Consider the following 18915-nt stretch of genomic DNA (forward strand, 5'->3'; position numbering starts at 1 on the left):
CACTTAATTATTTTTGTGTATTTTTCATTTAAATTTATAAAACTAACTTTTAAGTTTAAAAATATTAAAATACATGGTAAATACCACTAATATGCTATAAATAAAATTTATTATCATTTATAATTACACAATTGTTATGAAATTTTTAAAATAAAGTTAAATTAAGAGGCAAGTGGATATGGATTTGAATGTAGATATTAAGATAGATCCAAATATGCTCTAAATTCGTCTTAAATCCGCGTATCAGTATCCAAATCTATTTTCGACCAATGCAAATCCGATCATTAGATTTGAATTACATGTATTTTGGGTCAAATCTGACTCATTGCCATTAGTGTTAATAACTAAAGTAATCCAAGTTCAAATCGAGTGAATGGATTATAATCAATCTAAAGGGTTCAATAATAGGAAGGTCTCAGGTTTAATCTAATTCAAACTTCTCAAACTAAAAAAAATGAATAATAATAATAATTTTGATTTTGTCCACTTTTATATCTTTTGAAAACATTAAAAATTCTAAAAAAATTAGTTTTGTCCACTGTTATATCTTTTAAATACAATAAACAAATAAATAAAAAGTTATGAAACAATGCTATCAATTTTTATTTATTTATTTATTATGGAACAGTAATATCAAGTTTAACTCAATCTAAATCAAATCTATCTTAATATATCAAAAATAATATCGATGTTAGCAGCGACTTATCATATAATTGTTGTGAATGTGGATTCGAGAACAAGAGAACAGTAGCTTGATCCCATATAAATTTTTTGGATAACGTACATAATAACAAAGTCTTCAGTGAGGCCGATCACATCATCTTAAGTATTCTACATATGATAATTTTATCATAACGTAAAGATCAGGTCTACCTCTCAGCTAAGAATATGGGGGATGAAACTGAAAATTGACCTAATTTTTTAGATGAATGATGTCCTTGTTAAGATCTAAATTTTGAGATGATGGTGATAAATGCTTAAACTCAAATAAGTAAAAACAAGTAAGTGTCATAATAAACTTGTTTTTAGGTAAATTTAATAAATTTTGATTATAAATATTGCGATGTGATCTAGTGTGTGCCCTCGCTTATCACACAAACTCTTATTAAGGAGTGTTGGACCCCATAGCAGAACTCTTCCAATAAAAACTCATCATAACTCTTATTGACAGAATGTTGGGCTCCATGACAGAACTCTTCCGATAAAAACTCGTCAGATCTAAGTTCCTGTAAATTTTAAGAAACATTGAGAGTTTGAAACCAGTGAACGGGACAGGCTTGGGCCACTTGGGTTGTGTGACTTGTGAGAAAGGGGTCTACGGGCTCAAGCGTTATAGAGTTGACCAGAAATAAAGCTGCAACTCAAAAGAAAATATTCGATGAAGCAACACTGCAGAAACTCAAAAGATTAAAAAAAATTAACACATTCAAATTAATAAGCTTGTCCCTATTATCTACTACAAAATCTGCTGAAGCTTGGAACATCTAAACACAAAGATTATTCCAAGATCTATACCCAAAAAGAAAAAGGAAAAGAAAGAGTAGAAATATGAAAGTTGCGATACTCGGGCACAATACGGACAATAAGCAAATGAAGCGCAGCCGGTCAAATCAAATCAGCCACATTAGCAGGCAGCTCCTCAATCACCACATTGTAGAATCTCTGAATGTCAGTAAGCATCCTATCATCATCCCGCGTCACAAAGTTGATGGCAACGCCTTTCCTTCCAAATCGTCCACTGCGTCCAATCCTGTGAAGGTAGTTCTCTGGTTGAGTTGGCAAATCATAGTTGATGACGAGGGAGACCTGTTGGACGTCGATGCCCCGAGCCAAGAGATCAGTGGTGATGAGCACACGAGAAGATCCCGAACGGAATTCACGCATAATGATATCCCTCGAGTTTTGGTCCATGTCTCCGTGGGTGGCTGATACTGTGTGGTCGCGGCTCCTCATCTGGTCAGTTAGCCAATCAACCTTGCGTCTGGTGTTCACAAAGATCACGCTCTGAGTGATCGCCAGGGTCTCGTAAAGGTCACACAGTGTGTCCAGCTTCCACTCCTCCTTATCCACATTCACATGAAATTGCTTAATACCCTCCAGGGTCAGCTCATCGCGCTTTACCAGGATCCTCACCGGTTTATTCATAAATTTACGTGTAATTTCAAGTGCCTCAGGTGGCATTGTCGCAGAAAACACACCAACCTGAATTTTTCCTGGTAGATGCTGGAAAATATCATAGATCTGCAACCAACAGTACTCTCAAGTCTCAATACTATTAATACATGATGAAGCTATACTAACAGATTTCACACGCAAATGCTCTACTAAAGAAATTAACAAGCCAAGTAAGTGAAGTCATTGCTATCTTCTAATAATATCTTTTATTATATATATATATATATATATGGCAAGGGGGGCGAGATTTACCTGATCCTTGAAACCTCTAGAAAGCATTTCATCAGCTTCATCCAGGACGAACATTCTTATGTAGTCTGGGCGAAGAGACTGCCTGCGCAACATGTCAAAAACTCGACCAGGAGTGCCCACAACGACATGTACCCCAGCAGAAAGAATTCTCTGATCTTCACGAACGCTGGTCCCACCAACACAGGCATGAACCTTGACGCCCATATAATCACCGAGGGCACGCATGACCTTTTCAATCTGCTGAGCAAGCTCTCTAGTCGGGGCGAGAACCAAAGCTTGGCATTGCAGTGATTCATAATCCAGCTGCTGCAGAATGCCAGAGCAGAAAGTTGCCGTTTTACCCGTACCCGATTGTGCTTGCTGAATTACGTCCAGACCTTTGCAGAACGGCACAATTCCTCGTTGTTGAATTGCAGACGGCTTCTCAAACCCTGTAAACGATTGCAGTTGAGTAGCCTATCATCATACACTTAAAAAGAGAAGAAAAGACACATGTACATGAAACCATACCATATGCATAGATGCCTCTAAGGAGGTTCTCTTTCAAACCCATACTGTCAAAACTATCATAAACTTCATCATACGACACGAAAAAGTCTTGTCCTTCTTCTGAAAGCCTATAATTTTTACCCAAAAAAAAAAAAAAAAAAAAAAAATTCCACCAGAAATTAATTATATAGGATTAACAAAAAATTACAAAGAATTAAAATCAGAAAATTACTGTGTAGAGTGAAATCTTACAAGTTGTTCATATTGCTATCAAAAGAACGTGCATCAAACCCCGATCCTTCAGGCGCTATTCCCGCCATGACTACAAACTACCAAGATAAAAGATAAGCAAAGTGCATAGAGATAACTGTCGTCAATCAACTATTTCATTATATGTATATATAAGGCATCTTTTGTTTAATATTTTTGTGCCATAAGCGTGTGCTTTACTCAATATCACAGTATATAAGCGTGTGCTTATATACAAGACTGGGATAAAAAGCAATATTATTTACAAATAATTATCCAAGATTTCTTTCATGTAATTACATGACAATAAGAAAATTATAATTTTAGCACATTAATTTATTAGCCATGAAAAGAAAAGAAAAAAAAAATCAAACGGAAGATTTAAAATTATAAAACAAACGCAGAAATCAATCTTTCTGCAACAGAAATTAAAGGAAAAAAAAAACAATTTTGAAATCAAAACAAACAAAATATTCCTGTTTCCTTATTTGTTCTCCAAGAAAAGTTTTCGAGGGGAACAAACTATCATGCGTTGATGAATATCCTATTGTAAATCACGAGAAAATAAAAGCTCGCAGAATGAGAATTCATTGACAACAACAAAAGCAACGTAACCGATCTGACATTGCAATGTAATAAAAAAATTTCATCAGCAAATTAAGCATGTTAATGAGATTAATAGATCAGAAGCCAAACAAAGAAACAGCAACTAAATTTTAAAATACACAATGAACAGCATTATTAGAATAAACCAAACACGATGTACGGAGCAGAGATTAACGAAAAAGAGAAAAAAACAAAAAGAAACAGAGGCAAAACAATAAGAACGAGATGAAAACGTCCTGAAAAGATCACCTGCCGTTTGGTTTGGCTGATTACGGTGTTCGTGCCTGAATTTCGATGAAAATGAGGATGGTTAAGAGAGTTTAAGGGGGATCTGACAAAAGCGAACCAGAGAGATCTTGCGTTATCTATCAGTTGCAGTTGTTGTTGAAAACTAAGAATGCGTAAAACAGAGGAGCCAATTAGTAAACGCGTTATGTGTGTGTGTGCGCGCGCGCGCGCATATATATGTTGTATAATTGTTTAGTTTTTTATTTAATTCCTTTGTCCTTCTAATTTTCTGTTTCTTTTTAGAATAAGGACACGAAACTCAAATGCTTCGCTTCATAGGATTAGACACGATAAGTCCCGCTTATAGTCGGACAGCCTGAAAGAATCGGACTTTGAGGTACGATCTCAATTTTGTATGCATGCTGCATTACTATAATATATGATACTGTAGTTATCATTATATTATTATTATTATTATTATTTATTTAGCTTAATTTATTGTTTTTAACACAAATTTTTTTTATCAACTACACTAATCAGTGCTAACATTATTAATTATTATAATCCTTTTAACACTATACATATAGTTTCTATTTATTCAAAAATAAAGTTTCCACTTTATCCAACTTTAATGCTGTAAGGAGGTCGAGACTCAAAGAGCATTATCCCTCGAGCATATTTAAAATTGCGGTACACAGGCACAACCAAGGGAATCACATTCGATCTAAGAATTAACCAAAAAAAAAAAAAAAAAACCGTCGACCTTCAAAATTCGACACCAACAAGTAAAACGTCGTCATCAAATCAAACAAGAACGAAACGACGCCGCGAAGGTGGAAGGGTAAAAAAGGTCAAAAAGAAAAAGCAAGCTGAGGCATCAAAATCCCTCGCGATCCCACGACAGCGGTTTTTCTTTACTCGGCAGCAACATCTCTCTCTCTCTCTCTCTCTCTCTCTCTCTATCTTTATATCCATCGATACTGCCTGCTACTACCCGCGTGTTTCCTTGAACTCCTCTCCCTCAAAGCAAACAACTAAACTCAGAGATCCGAGGAGTTCGGGGAAAACCCTAACCCAAACCCTAGTCTTTAAAATCAAACAAGCTTCCACCTTTCATCATCATCACTATCAGGTTTGCCTAACTTCCTTTATTATTTTTATTATTTTCTTTTTAACAATCGCTTTTGTGTTTAATTTTATATCGCTGTTCAAAATTTTGAATCTTTCATTATTAGACATCCTAACGCTTAATCAAACTTAAGATTATTATTATTATTATTTGGCTATGGGTTTTAGTCGATGAACGTTCGATTTCATCTATGGCGGTTTGGTTCGTAGATTCAGTTTTTTCTTACTTGCACGAGATGCCTAGATAATTGATAGGGCTGTATGACGTTTGTAATCTTGTCGAAATATGCAGTGACGTTTTATCGCTTGTGTTTGTCCGATGATTTCATTTTGTGGGGTTATATATGTTATTAACCGCAGAGCTTTTTGTTTTCGGTAATTGAAGTGTTATGGATTTGTGTCGACAGAACTGAAGAAGTATGTAGTAGGAGTTAATTTTTTTGGGCTAGGGCTGAGTTTCCTCTTTTATGCTCTTCGTTGTGGATAATTGAAGCCAGTGCGTTTTTGTATAGATGATAAGATTGCTTACAAGTTTACAGTGTGAGGATTTGCCTCCTTTTATCTGCATATTTCTTAGAGGTTTCTGCTAGAATTCCAGTGTCTGTTTTATTGTATTTTCTCTCCCCTGTTGGGTTTTATTTTAATAACTTTAAATTTAAGAGAACTGAACTTTGCTTAGTAGCTTTATTAGGCTAAATCACTTTAGCGGAGGGTTGCAGTTTTGTTTCCATGCAATTTTGGTGCATCGATTTTTCATTTTGAATTTCAGTGTGGTTACTGTTGTTTTTGTCACTTGGAACTCATTGCAGGTAGTTACAATTTTTTTTTTTAAATTTTCCTCAGTCATGGCTGGTTTGGCTGAAGGATCCCAGTTTGATGCCCGTCAATTTGATGCTAGAATGAATGATTTGTAAGTTTACATTTGCTTTTATCTTTCTGACTCTATTTGTAGATGTTTTGTTGGTAATATTTATAATTAGCTGGACAATTTTTGTACTATTTGGCTTTAATAGTTTTTGATGGTTAAGTTCAAACTTTCGAATAATCTGATATGAATTAATGGGAGCAGACTTGGAAGTGATGGACAAGATTTCTTCACATCGTATGATGAGGTTTATGATACTTTTGATGCTATGGGATTGCAAGAGAATCTTCTTAGAGGCATTTATGCATATGGTAAGTCAGATCATGCAGTAGTCTATTCTATTGGCATTTCCTGAGCATGATATTTTTCTTGTGCTCGAACTTATGTGTGAGCTGACAGTTTGGTATAAATTTGTTTAAGGTTTTGAGAAGCCTTCTGCCATTCAGCAAAGGGGGATTGTTCCATTCTGCAAGGGACTTGATGTAATTCAACAAGCACAGTCTGGAACTGGAAAAACTGCAACTTTTTGCTCCGGAATTTTGCAGCAGCTTGATTATGGTTTAGTTGAATGCCAAGCATTGGTTCTTGCTCCAACTAGGGAACTGGCGCAACAGATTGAGAAGGTTATGCGAGCACTTGGTGACTATCTTGGTGTCAAAGTGCATGCATGTGTAGGTGGAACCAGTGTCCGTGAAGATCAACGCATTCTTTCAAGCGGTGTACATGTTGTAGTTGGTACACCTGGTCGTGTGTTTGACATGTTGCGGAGGCAATCTCTTCGCCCAGATAACATCAGGATCTTTGTGCTGGATGAGGCTGATGAAATGCTGTCACGAGGTTTCAAAGACCAGGTCTGCTACTTTTAATTTGTATGCATTATATCTTTTGCTACTTTCTTGGGAGAAGGGAGTACGTGCTGCTGGAAAATAGGAGGTGATAAGATGTTTAACTGGATAAGGCATATAATGAGGATCAGAGTTTGTTAGCAAAATCAGTTTTAGTTGGTAGGTGTGTGGGCATTTGTGATTGTTTAGAATTACGCCCCTGTGCTTGGATGACAGCTACTGTATTCTGAGATAAGCTTACATATTCACTTATTCAAGTTTCATGCTTTTTTGGTTCTAATGGAGAGACATTCTTTTTGTTTTCCCTTTTTTCTGCAGATCTATGATATCTTCCAGTTGCTACCCCCAAAGATTCAAGTTGGGGTTTTCTCTGCCACAATGCCACCAGAGGCCCTTGAAATCACAAGGAAGTTCATGAATAAACCGGTTAGGATTCTGGTGAAACGTGATGAGCTTACCCTAGAAGGTATCAAGCAATTTCATGTTAATGTTGAAAAGGAGGAATGGAAGCTTGAGACACTATGCGATCTGTACGAGACTTTGGCAATCACCCAAAGTGTCATCTTTGTGAACACCCGGCGTAAGGTAGATTGGCTGACAGATAAGATGCGTAGTCGTGATCATACCGTGTCTGCCACCCACGGTGACATGGACCAAAACACTAGGGACATCATCATGCGTGAATTCCGGTCTGGTTCGTCTCGTGTGCTTATCACTACTGATCTCTTGGCACGTGGTATTGATGTCCAGCAAGTGTCCCTGGTCATAAATTATGATCTTCCTACACAGCCAGAAAACTACCTGCATCGTATAGGTCGTAGTGGACGATTTGGAAGAAAGGGTGTTGCCATTAATTTCGTGACCAGGGATGATGAAAGGATGCTGTTTGATATTCAAAAGTTTTACAATGTCGTAATTGAAGAGCTGCCAGCAAATGTTGCTGATCTCCTGTGATGTGTTTTTGGATTGGTAAGGTGTTTTTGAAGTTTGAAGTCTAGTCATTATGGTGGGTCTGGAGTGGTTGCTAAAAGAACCCTACAATTATGGCATTTGGAATGGCCTTTGTTTAAGTTTATGTTGCATCTGTTGTAGGTTTGCATTAAATTATGTTGTTCTACACTTTTTTTTTAATTGTTGTGCGACATTATGTAGAGTTGGAGCATGGCTAGTTTATTTGTCTTAGGAAAACTCGACTTGCTTGCTTATTGCTTTTTAAAGTTATTTGGCTTGTTCTTTCATCTAATATAAACAAGGCTGCATATTCTCTGCTTGGTGTATGAGTGCACGGCCTACAGGCGGTCTCGTTTTCTTATTCTTGTTAAGAGCCTTACTAGTAGCAGAGACCGAGATGGGGAATTGGCCAAGCCCAAAGCTCCCATCTTCATTATGCTGAAACCTGTTCTTTTTCTTGTCTCAGACTTCGCCGTGTATTTTCCCCTTTTCCGTTTAATCCTGCCTTGCACTGTGCTAGCATGATAGTAATTTTTATTTTGTTTATTTGGGGTTGGTGTTGCTCGATTTATCTGAAATGAGAAGTTGAATCATCTCAAAATCTGCTGGGCTTTTTATTCTTCGATAAGGTAGAGCTTGTAAGGTGGATTCGACTATTCGAGGTTGGACGGTATCGAAATGGCTCCTGTTTTGTCCTAAGGTAAAGTGCAATTCTATCTATTGGGCAGGTTTCATTATAACTTGTATATATATATATTTTTTTTTGGTTTACTTTTTAAATGTAATGGTTAAATTAGAAAATATATTCCAGAAAAAAGTTTTAACGTTGCAAAGTTTAACGGAAAGTTCGATAGACGCGAGCGCACGCAACGGTTTTTTTTTTTTTTTTATGACCTTTTTTGGGAGTTCACGTGTAACCCAATCACAAATACAACATAAAGAATTTTCTCTTCTGAGATTGATGTAGGAGGGATTCAATCCCGGGACCTCTTACTTGGCCAAACCAAGTGGGTCAACTCTTTGGGACACTTGTAAGATTGATCTAACCTTTGCTCTCAAGAGGCACACGTGGAAACTCTTCCGTGTAGAAAAAATTGCCTTAGAGTATATTTGTATAATACGATTTTTCACTATAAAAGAGGCGCACGTGGTTTACCTGACGGGGGGGGGGGGGGGGGGGGGTTAATTTGGTATAATTAATTGATTGAGAATTTTTTTTTATAAAAGCAACATGCATTATTATTATTCTTTGCATGCTTTGCCACGATTCTGGCCCACTGTTTCGGACCGAACAATGAATACTGTTAATGTGACAGTGCATGCTTACTTGAGGCTGCGACCAAGGTACCCAGATAATGTATCTCACAGAATCAGACACTGTTAGATAATTAGGATTTATTGATTTCTGATAATTTAACAATGTTCAACCCGTGAGATAGTACGAGGAAACTTGTTCAAGATTTTTTTTTAGTGATTTTTTTAAATTATCATTAACCCAATAACTGAGTGATAAATTATTCTTTTTCCATGCTTATATGAGGGAAAGAAAATTTAAATTCTTATTTTCCACCTGTTGTTGTGTAGTAGTAAGAATTTTTTTTCTTTATTTCTTTTATAAGTTTTTCACAATTCATTATCCCATATTCCAAATAGAATTTATTAAAATGTTTTGTATCATTCAACATTTTTTTATGTTAATTATTTATAATTTTCTTTATTTTTAATAATTATTTTCAGCAAAAACAAATTAATTTGATGCGCAGGTGGTAAACGCCGCTGCACTGTAGGACGACCCCATTATAACGGCCGGATGATATCGGGGACTGTAGTGACAATGCAAAGTCTTCTTCTCTGACTAGTCAAAACAAATTTATTTTATTTTATTACTGTCGATCTTAATTATTAAAGAAATAAAATTTGCCGTGGACAATCTGATTTCCCGTAAAAGACGCTGCCTGGCTGGAATCAGTTCGTTTCTCTCCAGTAAAAAAGAATAAATAAAAAATAAAAAATAAAAATTGAGAGCCATCCTCCACTCCATCCATCAACAGCTCTCATTCTTTTGTGTATGTGACCCCACTTTTGCATTATTCTTGCTCTTTCCTTTGTCAATTCTCATCAACAGCCAAAACCAAATAAAACATTCCTTCTTCCTTCCTTCCTTCAATTAATTGCAGAGCCCATGGAGCAAGATTACTACAACAGATCAAAGTCTTACGGACCTGGCATGATGCGTAACCACAATCACATGGAGATCACCGGCTACTACGACCCACCACCTCCGCGGGCTCCAGCAGCAGCTTCTTATGACCTGAGATGCTACAGCGCCTCTTATGCACAGTCACAGATGTCTAACTTCGACAACAACTTTAACTATAACGTTAAGGACTTTAATACAAAGAAAGGCAAAATCACTTCTGGGTCATCTTCTTCTTCGAAGTCTTGGAGCTTGGCTGACCCCGAGTTTCAGAGAAAGAAGAGGGTTGCTAGTTATAAAATGTACAGTGTTGAAGGCAAAGTTAAAGGGTCTTTCAGGAAGAGCGTCAGGTGGCTTAAAGATAGGTACACTCACATGCTCTATGGCTGGTGGTGATTTCTCTATTTTCTTTCTTTTCTTTTCTTTTCTTTTTCCGCTGGGTTTGTATTTTATTCTTGCAAGTTGTAATCTCAGTTTGTTCTATGCTTCTATAGTTCTATTTATTATGTATGTTGAAAATAACAAATTTTGTGTCAGGAAAATTAAATTATAAAAAAAAAAAGAAGATTTTTATGAGTTGTTGTAAATTGATGATGTGGATTTTCTACATCATGTGTACTGGTTTGATTATGTTAAAATTGTAGTTCCTGGATATTGTATCTAGGCTTTAATTTAAATTATCCGTCTATTTTTCTGAAGTTCCTGTTATTGACGAGGGGCTGCCAGAAATAAGAGAGCTCGTCTTATTTTTTTCATTAGATGGTGAATTATTGCTCTTTTCAGTCTTTTGGATTGTTGTAGAGGAGATTCTTTTCTTTTCTGGTGGTCATTAGTTGTTTTAAGATCGATTGTGCTGGTTCTTAGAGAATCAATTGGAGTTGTATGATTCACCGTTGTAATACTTCCATTTTAAGTCCTTTCTTTCATTAATCAGTTCAATGAATTGGGAATTTTGAGCAAGTGATAAAAGTATTCTGCATCATTCATATCAAAGCAATGCCGACAAAAGGTTCATCAAAATTCTGTTACTTCCGCCTCTTTTCCTTCTGAAAGGATAACTTTTGGAGAATGGGTTAAATGAAGCCTGGTTTCAGAAATTCTGTTATGATGTCCTTGCAATTTCATATGACATTCCAGGCTCACAAAATAACCTTTGTCCCATCATGGCCAACAATACAGGCACATCTAATGTGGATATTGATCTATCCTATATTAGTAGTTCATCTTTTGTTTGTTTTGAAGAATTATGCTACCCGCATAGGTAGTGTTTCCAGAAGCTTCCTTCATGGCAGACAATTTGAATATTTAGCCGTGTGTAGAAAGTACATCTTGCATCATTTTATGGATTTCTCTCATTGAACCGTGGAAATACTGAGTTATATGGCTAACATGGGTACTGCATAATTGAGTTATATGGCTGTTGGTGTTGGTAGGTGTTCTTCCAATGCCGTGTGTTGTTAATGATACACCTGATTGTCTTTGTATTCTCAATTATGATAATGTACTCATGACTCATCTTGTGTAATGTGCATCCTGCCATGTTATTTATTGCAATATTTCTTGTGGCTGCGTCTTTGATCACACATCCGCAAGTTCTATGTTCATTGTGCTTTAATTAGGTCTTAGTTTCACCTCTTAGCCGTACTATTAGAATTCACATCCAATCAGTGGATCCAGTGGTGGAGGATTTGTCATACTCTGGATTATAGGCATATGACTGAGTTGGAAGTTTTCAGCAGGAGTGATCTTGGAATTTGCTTCCTCAAATCAACATATTTGCAAAGCGCAGTCTCATAGATTATGTGAGTGTGCAATACTTATTAGTTACTGCTGTGAGAGTGGAGCTTCATTTAAGATTGGGGTCTCTGGCTCTATGTTTGTTTCATGCAAGTGCAATGCTCTCGTGCGAGAGTCATGTAAGAGTCGTGTCTTCTTTCATTGATATGATTATGCTCGGTGCTCTTGTGCAGTCACTCAAATATTTTGATAAATCCTTGGGTGCTTAACATTTGAGTTGCCAAAGTAACTGATCCTCTTGATTGGGGTGTGATGCGAAGTTAGCTTAACTCCCATGTGACCTAAAATTGATACGTAGCCAAACTTTTTGTGCTACTAGGAAATCAAGAAGTTTTTCTTCAATTGATCACACCCCATTACATTTTTATACAGAAAAATACAATAGCATTTTCTTACTTGTAGCAAATTAAAAAACCTACATACATGGAGGCACATGATATGAAATTTATTAGGTAACCGACAAGGTGATTAGTATTATTATATCAATATGTCAACAGTCAACTTAATTGATTAGTCAAAAAAAAAAATTCTGAACCGTTCAATTAAATACCAAACAGCTATATACTTTTGGAGGATATTTTTTAATCCGTCCTGAGCTTCCAACGCCACTCTTTGTAGCTGGGGCACGTGTCTTAAATCATTAAGAATAAAAAAATATTTAAATAATTATTATCATCGTCAAATATAATTACAATTTTAATTTTTTATTATCATTACGTTAATTACGTCAATTAAAAATAAAAGGTTTTTAACTATTTGATTATGAATTTAGTATTCTAATTATATCTTATTTAAAACTCCTAATACATTTTATATGAGGCTTTATTGACTCGATTTTTTTTTTTTGAATTTAAGATATCTGTATTAATAATGTAAATCTGCATTACTGCACGAACCGTAGTAAAAGTTCGCGCTCACACTGCATATCTCTTACACGCTTTGGCGCCCAATCACGAGCACCGATCTGACGATCTCTCTGTTACAAATAAAACGCCACCGCTTTCGAAAATTGAAAATTTGAAAAAAAAAAAAAAAAAAGAGTAACTTGAGACAGAAGATAAATGAATCTGAAGAATAACCTCTCCAAAAGGAAAAAATAAATAAATAAATAAAGGGAAGGTTAGGTTTGATTGTTGATTGGTTTTGTAAAAGGGAGAGGGGGAAGGGCGCGATGTGGGAATTGATTTGTTTAACGTTGGCGGCAACGGCCGGTAATAACATCGGCAAAGTTCTTCAGAAGAAGGGCACCGTCATTTTACCACCTCTCTCTTTCAAGCTCAAGGTTTTGTTTTCTTCCCCTTTTGCCCTTCTTTTTCAACTTTTTTTTACATCCCCTCATATCATTATCATACATATCTTTTTTTAAAAAAAATTCCCCCCCCCCCCCCCTCTTAAATAGTTTGCTTCTTTGTTTGTCATGTCCAACGTTGTGATGTAAATTATATTGGAAGTGAAATCTTGCAGCGGCATTTAGGGTTTTGTTTGATCTGGAATTGGAGTTTTGAAACTTTTTCATTTTTTTTCTTGGCATATGGATTTGAGCTGCCAGATGCTTTTTAACGGCCGTTATTTATTGATTAAAGAACACTACCTGAATCTTCATTTCTGCAATAATAGAGATTTCAAATTGTTTGGAATTGTGTCGTGACTTTACAGGTGATAAGGGCATATGCTGTTAATAAAGCATGGGTGATTGGTTTTTTGATGGACATATTTGGAGCCTTGTTGATGTTGAGGGCATTGTCTCAAGCTCCCGTAAGTCTATTGGCATCAACCTACATTATCGTTGTAGTTAAAAGAATTGCTACTTCTGTTACAATCAACAGAAATGTTGAAATGCGGGACTTTTGTGATTCCAATTATATGAATTTGGGAATGTATTTTTCTTGTACCAACAAGACTTCCATTTTCTGTTTTCTTTTTGTTAAGGACAAGTAGAAGTAATAATTATTATTATTCCTGAACTTTTCAAACTGGATTTTTGGGTGCATATTGAACAAATATGATTACATATGATTGATATTGTGGTGCTTTGCGGGTTGTTGTCAGGTATCTGTTATCCAACCAGTTTCTGGATGTGGTCTTGCAATTCTCTCTATTTTTTCTCATTTTTATCTGAAGGAAGTTATGAATGCTGTTGACTGGATGGGAATAACATTGGCAGGCATTGGCACCATAGGTAATGTAAGTTCCTTCACTTTTCTCTTTCATGACTACAACATCTGGAATTGATTGTGTATGTATGCAGTTTTTACAGTATACTTCGTAAATACTATCTTATGAAGAATGATTAAATCTTCCCTTTTCAAGTTTAACACAGCTTATCTTGAATTTTTTTGAATGATGAGTTATAATTTTGTAAAGTATGAGTAATCCATGTTCTCCTTTGGAACATCTGTTTTCTTATACGTTTCTGTTATTTTCTCTTGTATCTTTTCTCTTATTTTAGACTTCCAAGTTTTTTTCACTGACGGCCTAATGTTCTTTAAAAGAGTACTCTGTTGGTCATGGAACTTCAATGCCTTTTCTGTATCTCCTAAATGGATTTTTTATTTACTATTTAGTGGTTTGACCTGAAAAAGTTATGGTATGCTTTTATTTTTGTATTTGCAGGAGTTGGTGCTGGTGGTGAGGAGCAAGAGCCTTCTTCTATATCTATATTCCAGTTACCGTGGTTGGCTTTCGTCGTTTCCATCTTGTTTGTAGGTACCCTTTCTCATACTCGATTTGGTACCTGTATTAAATTTTTCCCATAAACTATGGCATAAAACATCCAGGGGTGTGTTAGAACCTACTGATGTCCTTTATGGTCTGGCAGCAGTGAAACTGTTGGAATTTCTGTAGTTTATGTAAAACTTTTAAATAAAGTGGACTGCGAAGAAAGGGATAAACATGCTATGTAACAGCGGTAGGATCTTGTATTTGGGAATTAGCTGCCGTGTGTGTGGTTGCCAATGGTGTTGAACTCATGAAATTGTTGAAGTCATTTGTGAGGAACATGACTGTATAAAGAATCAATGTATAATCCTAATTTGATGATGCATTCCTCAAATTAATCTAGTAAGTCAACAGAAGGCACAATGGTTTGAAAACTTGATATATTTTGCCAAATGGGCCACCTGAATGTGAATGAATGCACAACCAGCTTTTTATGCCTTTCCTTTTTGTATTTCAAAGTTACGATATGTATTGTCTGCCTCTGCAAAATCTCTGTAGCTGTGTCAAAAATAATAGTATTGACACTGTGTATATGATTGTATTTTTGTTCGAATAGGTACTTCTTAATGGGTGGCTTCGTATATGCAAACATCAACGAAGAGAACAGGAGATGGTAATTTCCTTTAATTGGTGGTTTCTTGTGATTTAGGCCCCTTTGGCACTCCAATGAGTTCATTTAAGTGATATTTTCTGTTCTTTGCTTCTCCTGCCCTTATTGAAAATATTATTTGTTGCAGATAGAATTTGAAGTTGTTGAAGAAATTATATATGGCTTGGAATCTGGAATTTTGTTTGGGTACTATTTCTTACTGGACAAAATTTATGCCAAAGTCTTTTTCTAGTCGATAGTTGATGGCTCACTTCTTTTTCTATATTTCAAAATATTGAAATTCATGCTAGCATATTTAAGTAATTTCAGGATGGCCTCCGTAATATCAAAGCTGGGATTTGTCTTCTTGGAGCAGGGCTTCCCCACCATGCTAGTTCCTGTGTGCATTTCAATCAGCATTTGTTGTAGTGGTACAGGATTTTACTACCAGGTTAGAGTGCGGACTTGATTCACATTTCAGTGTGTTGATGCACCTGGAGTAAGCTGTTTTAGCCTATTCTAGCCTGGTGGAAACCGTTGGCCTAAAACCAACAGTTAAAGCTAATTCCTTCTTTTGTGTGGGTTTTGCTCTTCATGCTTGCATTGGTGATCAATTGTACATGCTGGCAGTTATATACTTGTTTTGCTCTCTTTAAACAGACGCGTGGTCTGAAACATGGAAGGGCTATTGTAGTGTCTACGTGTGCCGCTGTGGCTTCAATTGTTACTGGTGTAGTTGCTGGTATGCTTGCTCTGGGTGAGAGATTGCCTTCAGCACCAACTGCGCGCTTTTCACTTCTGCTTGGATGGTAACTAACAGCTCAATCTGCTTTTTGGCCTTAAAGATTAACAAATTTAGACTTCATCTTAGGAGCACATGTTCTATTGGACATACTCTGGTTCAGGGTGCCAACTGGAATCTCAGTGCTAAACAGATTATGTGATTTACCATTTTAAGTGTTCCATTGCAGGCTACTCATCATGATTGGTGTGGTTTTACTTGTAAGTTCATCGCGGCTTGTACGGCACTTTCGATGGCCTTCACGACGAATTATGAAGAGTGGGCTTGTGCGAACAGGGTCGCAGCGGGTCAAGGATTCAGGTCCAAGTGCAGTTATCCCAGCAGCAACTTTGCATCAGCTGATAACATCTACAGCTAAGGAGAAAGCTTGATTGTAATATTGCTGGAAGATTGCCTTATATGCCTGCATTTTAGATCGGGTGTTAATTTGCTTTCAGTTTCTGCTAAGAAGCAGACCACCCGTGGATGCCAAGGTGTACAGTACTTTCATGGTTTTTCATTAGGCATCAGAGATTTTAGATCATTACTTTAATGAGATATTTGCAGCATATATTTTTGAGATCCCCAAATGTTAAGTGGTTACAACCTTTTTCCCATTCTGCTCCCCCAATGACTGTATTTTAAGTTGCTATTAGGTATGACATGGGAACTGTAAACAAGCTGTGGATTTGTCCTTTGGAAAGTAAAAAGTGAAAGAGCCAGCCAGAAAGAATAATTTTTTGTGGCAACTGGGAAGTAACTCTTTTCATGGTTTGATTGCTTGCTGGGTTGCCCCTACCAAGTGACAGCCAGCAAGTGTGATTGTGTCCCAAAGCCGATGAACTGGATGGAGCCCCTGAACAAAGTTGTGTCAGGGAAGACATAGACCATGCCTCAAATAAAAACAAAAGCTGATTCTGAGCTAACAAAGTCATCAAGAACTGACCCCCACAACTCCAAGAGTCCTCGTATCATGAATATGAATAGTAGAATACCTCGCATTGGCTTCAAGTGAAGGCATGTCCAGTAAGGCTAATAATAGAGTTACAATTGATGAATGAATTATTTTATACAAATTGATGTGGTATAATATCATTAGTTGACCGAAAACATAAAAATAATAAAAATGCATCACATAGGTTGTGCGGTGATTTCATTCAATCGGCTATACTATATCACATTAGTTTACTCAAAAGATACTTTATGCAATAGTTCGAATATGTAAACAGCTCAATGACTTTTCAGTTGTTGCAGCGACATAATATGATGACAGAGGACATAGGGACACCATTAGAAAAAGCACCCGCCATCTCTCATGTTCCTGATAAAACAAGGCCTAATGGTCCACCTCCACCATGACTTTTGACATTTAAAGTCACTGCTGCTTCTGCATATTCCATGGAGAAAAACAAAACTAATACCAATAGGCATCATAAAAATTCGTGACATGACCAATTGCAATGGGCGGGCCAAGGCCATAATGGTTGGAAAGAAGGCATATCAACCAAGGAGAGCAAAAGCTAGCTTTTTCTGTTTTCCTATTACTTGGCTTTAGTCTGATTATTAAATACATCAACAGAGGCAAACGTTACAGTGTCTACAGGATTTAGGACCCCTCATTAAACTAATGCCTTCAGAACTTCCATGTGAACTGCAGTTGTCAAGTTGCAGTAAGGCCAAACCCAGAGGGATTATCTGAGCTTTCGAAAAGTGACAGATCAGCTGGGTTCCTATGTTTTTGGACAAACATATTTCCGGTTCCAGGTCTGCCCCTGCTAGCTTTGTTAATCAAATCAAGTTCCTATGTTTTTGTTGGGCTTTTTTTGGGGGGAACCAAAGATATGCCTGAGAAACCAGGTTAATCTCCTAGCTAACGGTAATGGATGCCATTTGTTTCTTGTAAACTTGTATAGCATAGGAGTAAGCAATTTGCAAGATTTAAAGACTTGTAACATGCTTTAAGGCTACCAATGGAAATTCCAACTGGAATTGGTTCATTGTGTAACAAAGTTGCAAGATGGGCACAAAATAGTGTACTAAAAAGAAGGGAAGAAAAAAAAAAAGAAATGAAATTTAGGCAGTATATCGTGTTCCCACTTCGATTTGCATTTGCACCGCCAGAGGACCTACTCTCAAGAGCTAAAGTCTAAAGATGTCATTTCACAAGAAAAAGGAGGTTGAGCGAAGGGAGGGAGAATACGTGGGGACAAATTGGCAAGCAATCATTTCTCTTTTGAAAACTTCAACATTGGCCATCTTTCAACTCAGTCACAGGTCTTTATCAAAAATTAAAAAGTAACTGAGTCACAGTTCGCCCAAGTCCTAACAATCTTCACTGATTGCTTTAAGCTCTGTTTCAGTGGGACATTACCTAGAGACTAGAATCTAGCTTAGAGCATACTTAGCAAGTTCGGTTTCCAAACAAGTAGGCTTAGAAAATTTGTTAGGTTTATTATTGTATTATTATTATTATTTTGGTCAATTTAGATTTAGCTGGTATGTCCCAAATCAGCACATAGCTTTCAACCTCCCAGGCAAAAGATTTGTCGCTTCTCTGTAGACGGTATCTGTTTGTTTCATAATTAGCTTGACAGAGACATTACTTGAAGCTTTTAGAACCAAACCATAAAGCATAGGCTTGAAGAAACAGTTAATCCCACATTCTAAAATAGGGCGTCTCTCCTCCCAAGTTACACAGAATAACTAATTGCCAAATCAGGATAGAGCTTGAAAAGCACACTCATTTTCTTGTATCTAACCTGCAATTCACCTAAACTTTGGTGCTTGAAAATGTATTCTAGGAAATGAAATCTACTTTCTAAAAGGTCACACAAGAAGTCTCCGCAGCATGAGACCAATGGAGTCAGATTAAGGTTGTCTCAGAGTGGGTCTGTCCAAATATATCTATCTAAGCCACCGCACAGAGCGCATTGGAAGATTCTGCTCTCAAATTGCAGACCACATGTTCGCATTACAAAGGATCTATTATATGCCCTTAAAGAAGAGATAACAACTTTGATATGACTGAAGAATTGCGAGACAGCA

At 36.7% G+C, this 18915-nt stretch overlaps 4 protein-coding genes across 7 annotated transcripts; 3 read left to right on the forward strand and 1 right to left on the reverse strand.

Annotated features, from left to right (window-relative positions):
- Positions 1 to 1405: 1405 nt before the first annotated feature.
- Positions 1406 to 4220, reverse strand: LOC102623826 (eukaryotic initiation factor 4A-15-like). 2 transcript variants are annotated; one of them, XM_025097501.2, is made up of 5 exons: positions 4021 to 4220; positions 3169 to 3238; positions 2938 to 3044; positions 2428 to 2858; positions 1406 to 2241 (listed from the first exon to the last, which is right to left on the reverse strand). In XM_025097501.2, exons 2-5 carry the CDS (start codon positions 3234 to 3236, stop codon positions 1606 to 1608), a joined length of 1242 nt encoding a protein of 413 aa, XP_024953269.1. In that variant the 5' UTR covers positions 3237 to 3238; positions 4021 to 4220; the 3' UTR covers positions 1406 to 1605. The 2 variants fall into 2 exon arrangements, with proteins under 2 accessions (XP_024953269.1, XP_006474427.1); XM_006474364.4 differs by having other exon boundaries at positions 3169 to 3245.
- A 677-nt stretch (positions 4221 to 4897) lies between these two features.
- LOC102624112 (eukaryotic initiation factor 4A-11) lies at positions 4898 to 8117 on the forward strand. 2 transcript variants are annotated; one of them, XM_015529008.3, is made up of 5 exons: positions 4898 to 5131; positions 5937 to 6037; positions 6197 to 6303; positions 6413 to 6843; positions 7156 to 8117. In XM_015529008.3, the coding sequence occupies exons 2-5, from the start codon at positions 5973 to 5975 to the stop codon at positions 7789 to 7791; spliced, it is 1239 nt and encodes a 412-aa protein (XP_015384494.1). In that variant the 5' UTR covers positions 4898 to 5131; positions 5937 to 5972; the 3' UTR covers positions 7792 to 8117. The 2 variants fall into 2 exon arrangements, with proteins under 2 accessions (XP_015384494.1, XP_006474428.1); XM_006474365.4 differs by having other exon boundaries at positions 5971 to 6037.
- Positions 8118 to 9581: 1464 nt separating this feature from the next.
- On the forward strand, positions 9582 to 10561 carry LOC102623546 (uncharacterized). Its single transcript, XM_006474363.4, has one exon. The coding sequence runs from the start codon at positions 9971 to 9973 to the stop codon at positions 10379 to 10381; it is 411 nt and encodes a 136-aa protein (XP_006474426.1). The 5' UTR covers positions 9582 to 9970; the 3' UTR covers positions 10382 to 10561.
- A 2120-nt stretch (positions 10562 to 12681) lies between these two features.
- On the forward strand, positions 12682 to 16550 carry LOC102623245 (probable magnesium transporter NIPA9). 2 transcript variants are annotated; one of them, XM_015529007.3, is made up of 9 exons: positions 12682 to 13064; positions 13439 to 13537; positions 13832 to 13961; positions 14396 to 14484; positions 15057 to 15113; positions 15238 to 15296; positions 15411 to 15540; positions 15750 to 15898; positions 16061 to 16550. In XM_015529007.3, exons 1-9 carry the CDS (start codon positions 12954 to 12956, stop codon positions 16260 to 16262), a joined length of 1026 nt encoding a protein of 341 aa, XP_015384493.1. In that variant the 5' UTR covers positions 12682 to 12953; the 3' UTR covers positions 16263 to 16550. The 2 variants fall into 2 exon arrangements, with proteins under 2 accessions (XP_015384493.1, XP_006474425.1); XM_006474362.4 differs by having other exon boundaries at positions 12685 to 13064; positions 15420 to 15540.
- Positions 16551 to 18915: the final 2365 nt, after the last annotated feature.

The sequence above is a fragment of the Citrus sinensis genome, chromosome 9 (assembly GCF_022201045.2).
Source record: "Citrus sinensis cultivar Valencia sweet orange chromosome 9, DVS_A1.0, whole genome shotgun sequence".
Taxonomy (NCBI): Eukaryota; Viridiplantae; Streptophyta; class Magnoliopsida; order Sapindales; family Rutaceae; genus Citrus; species Citrus sinensis.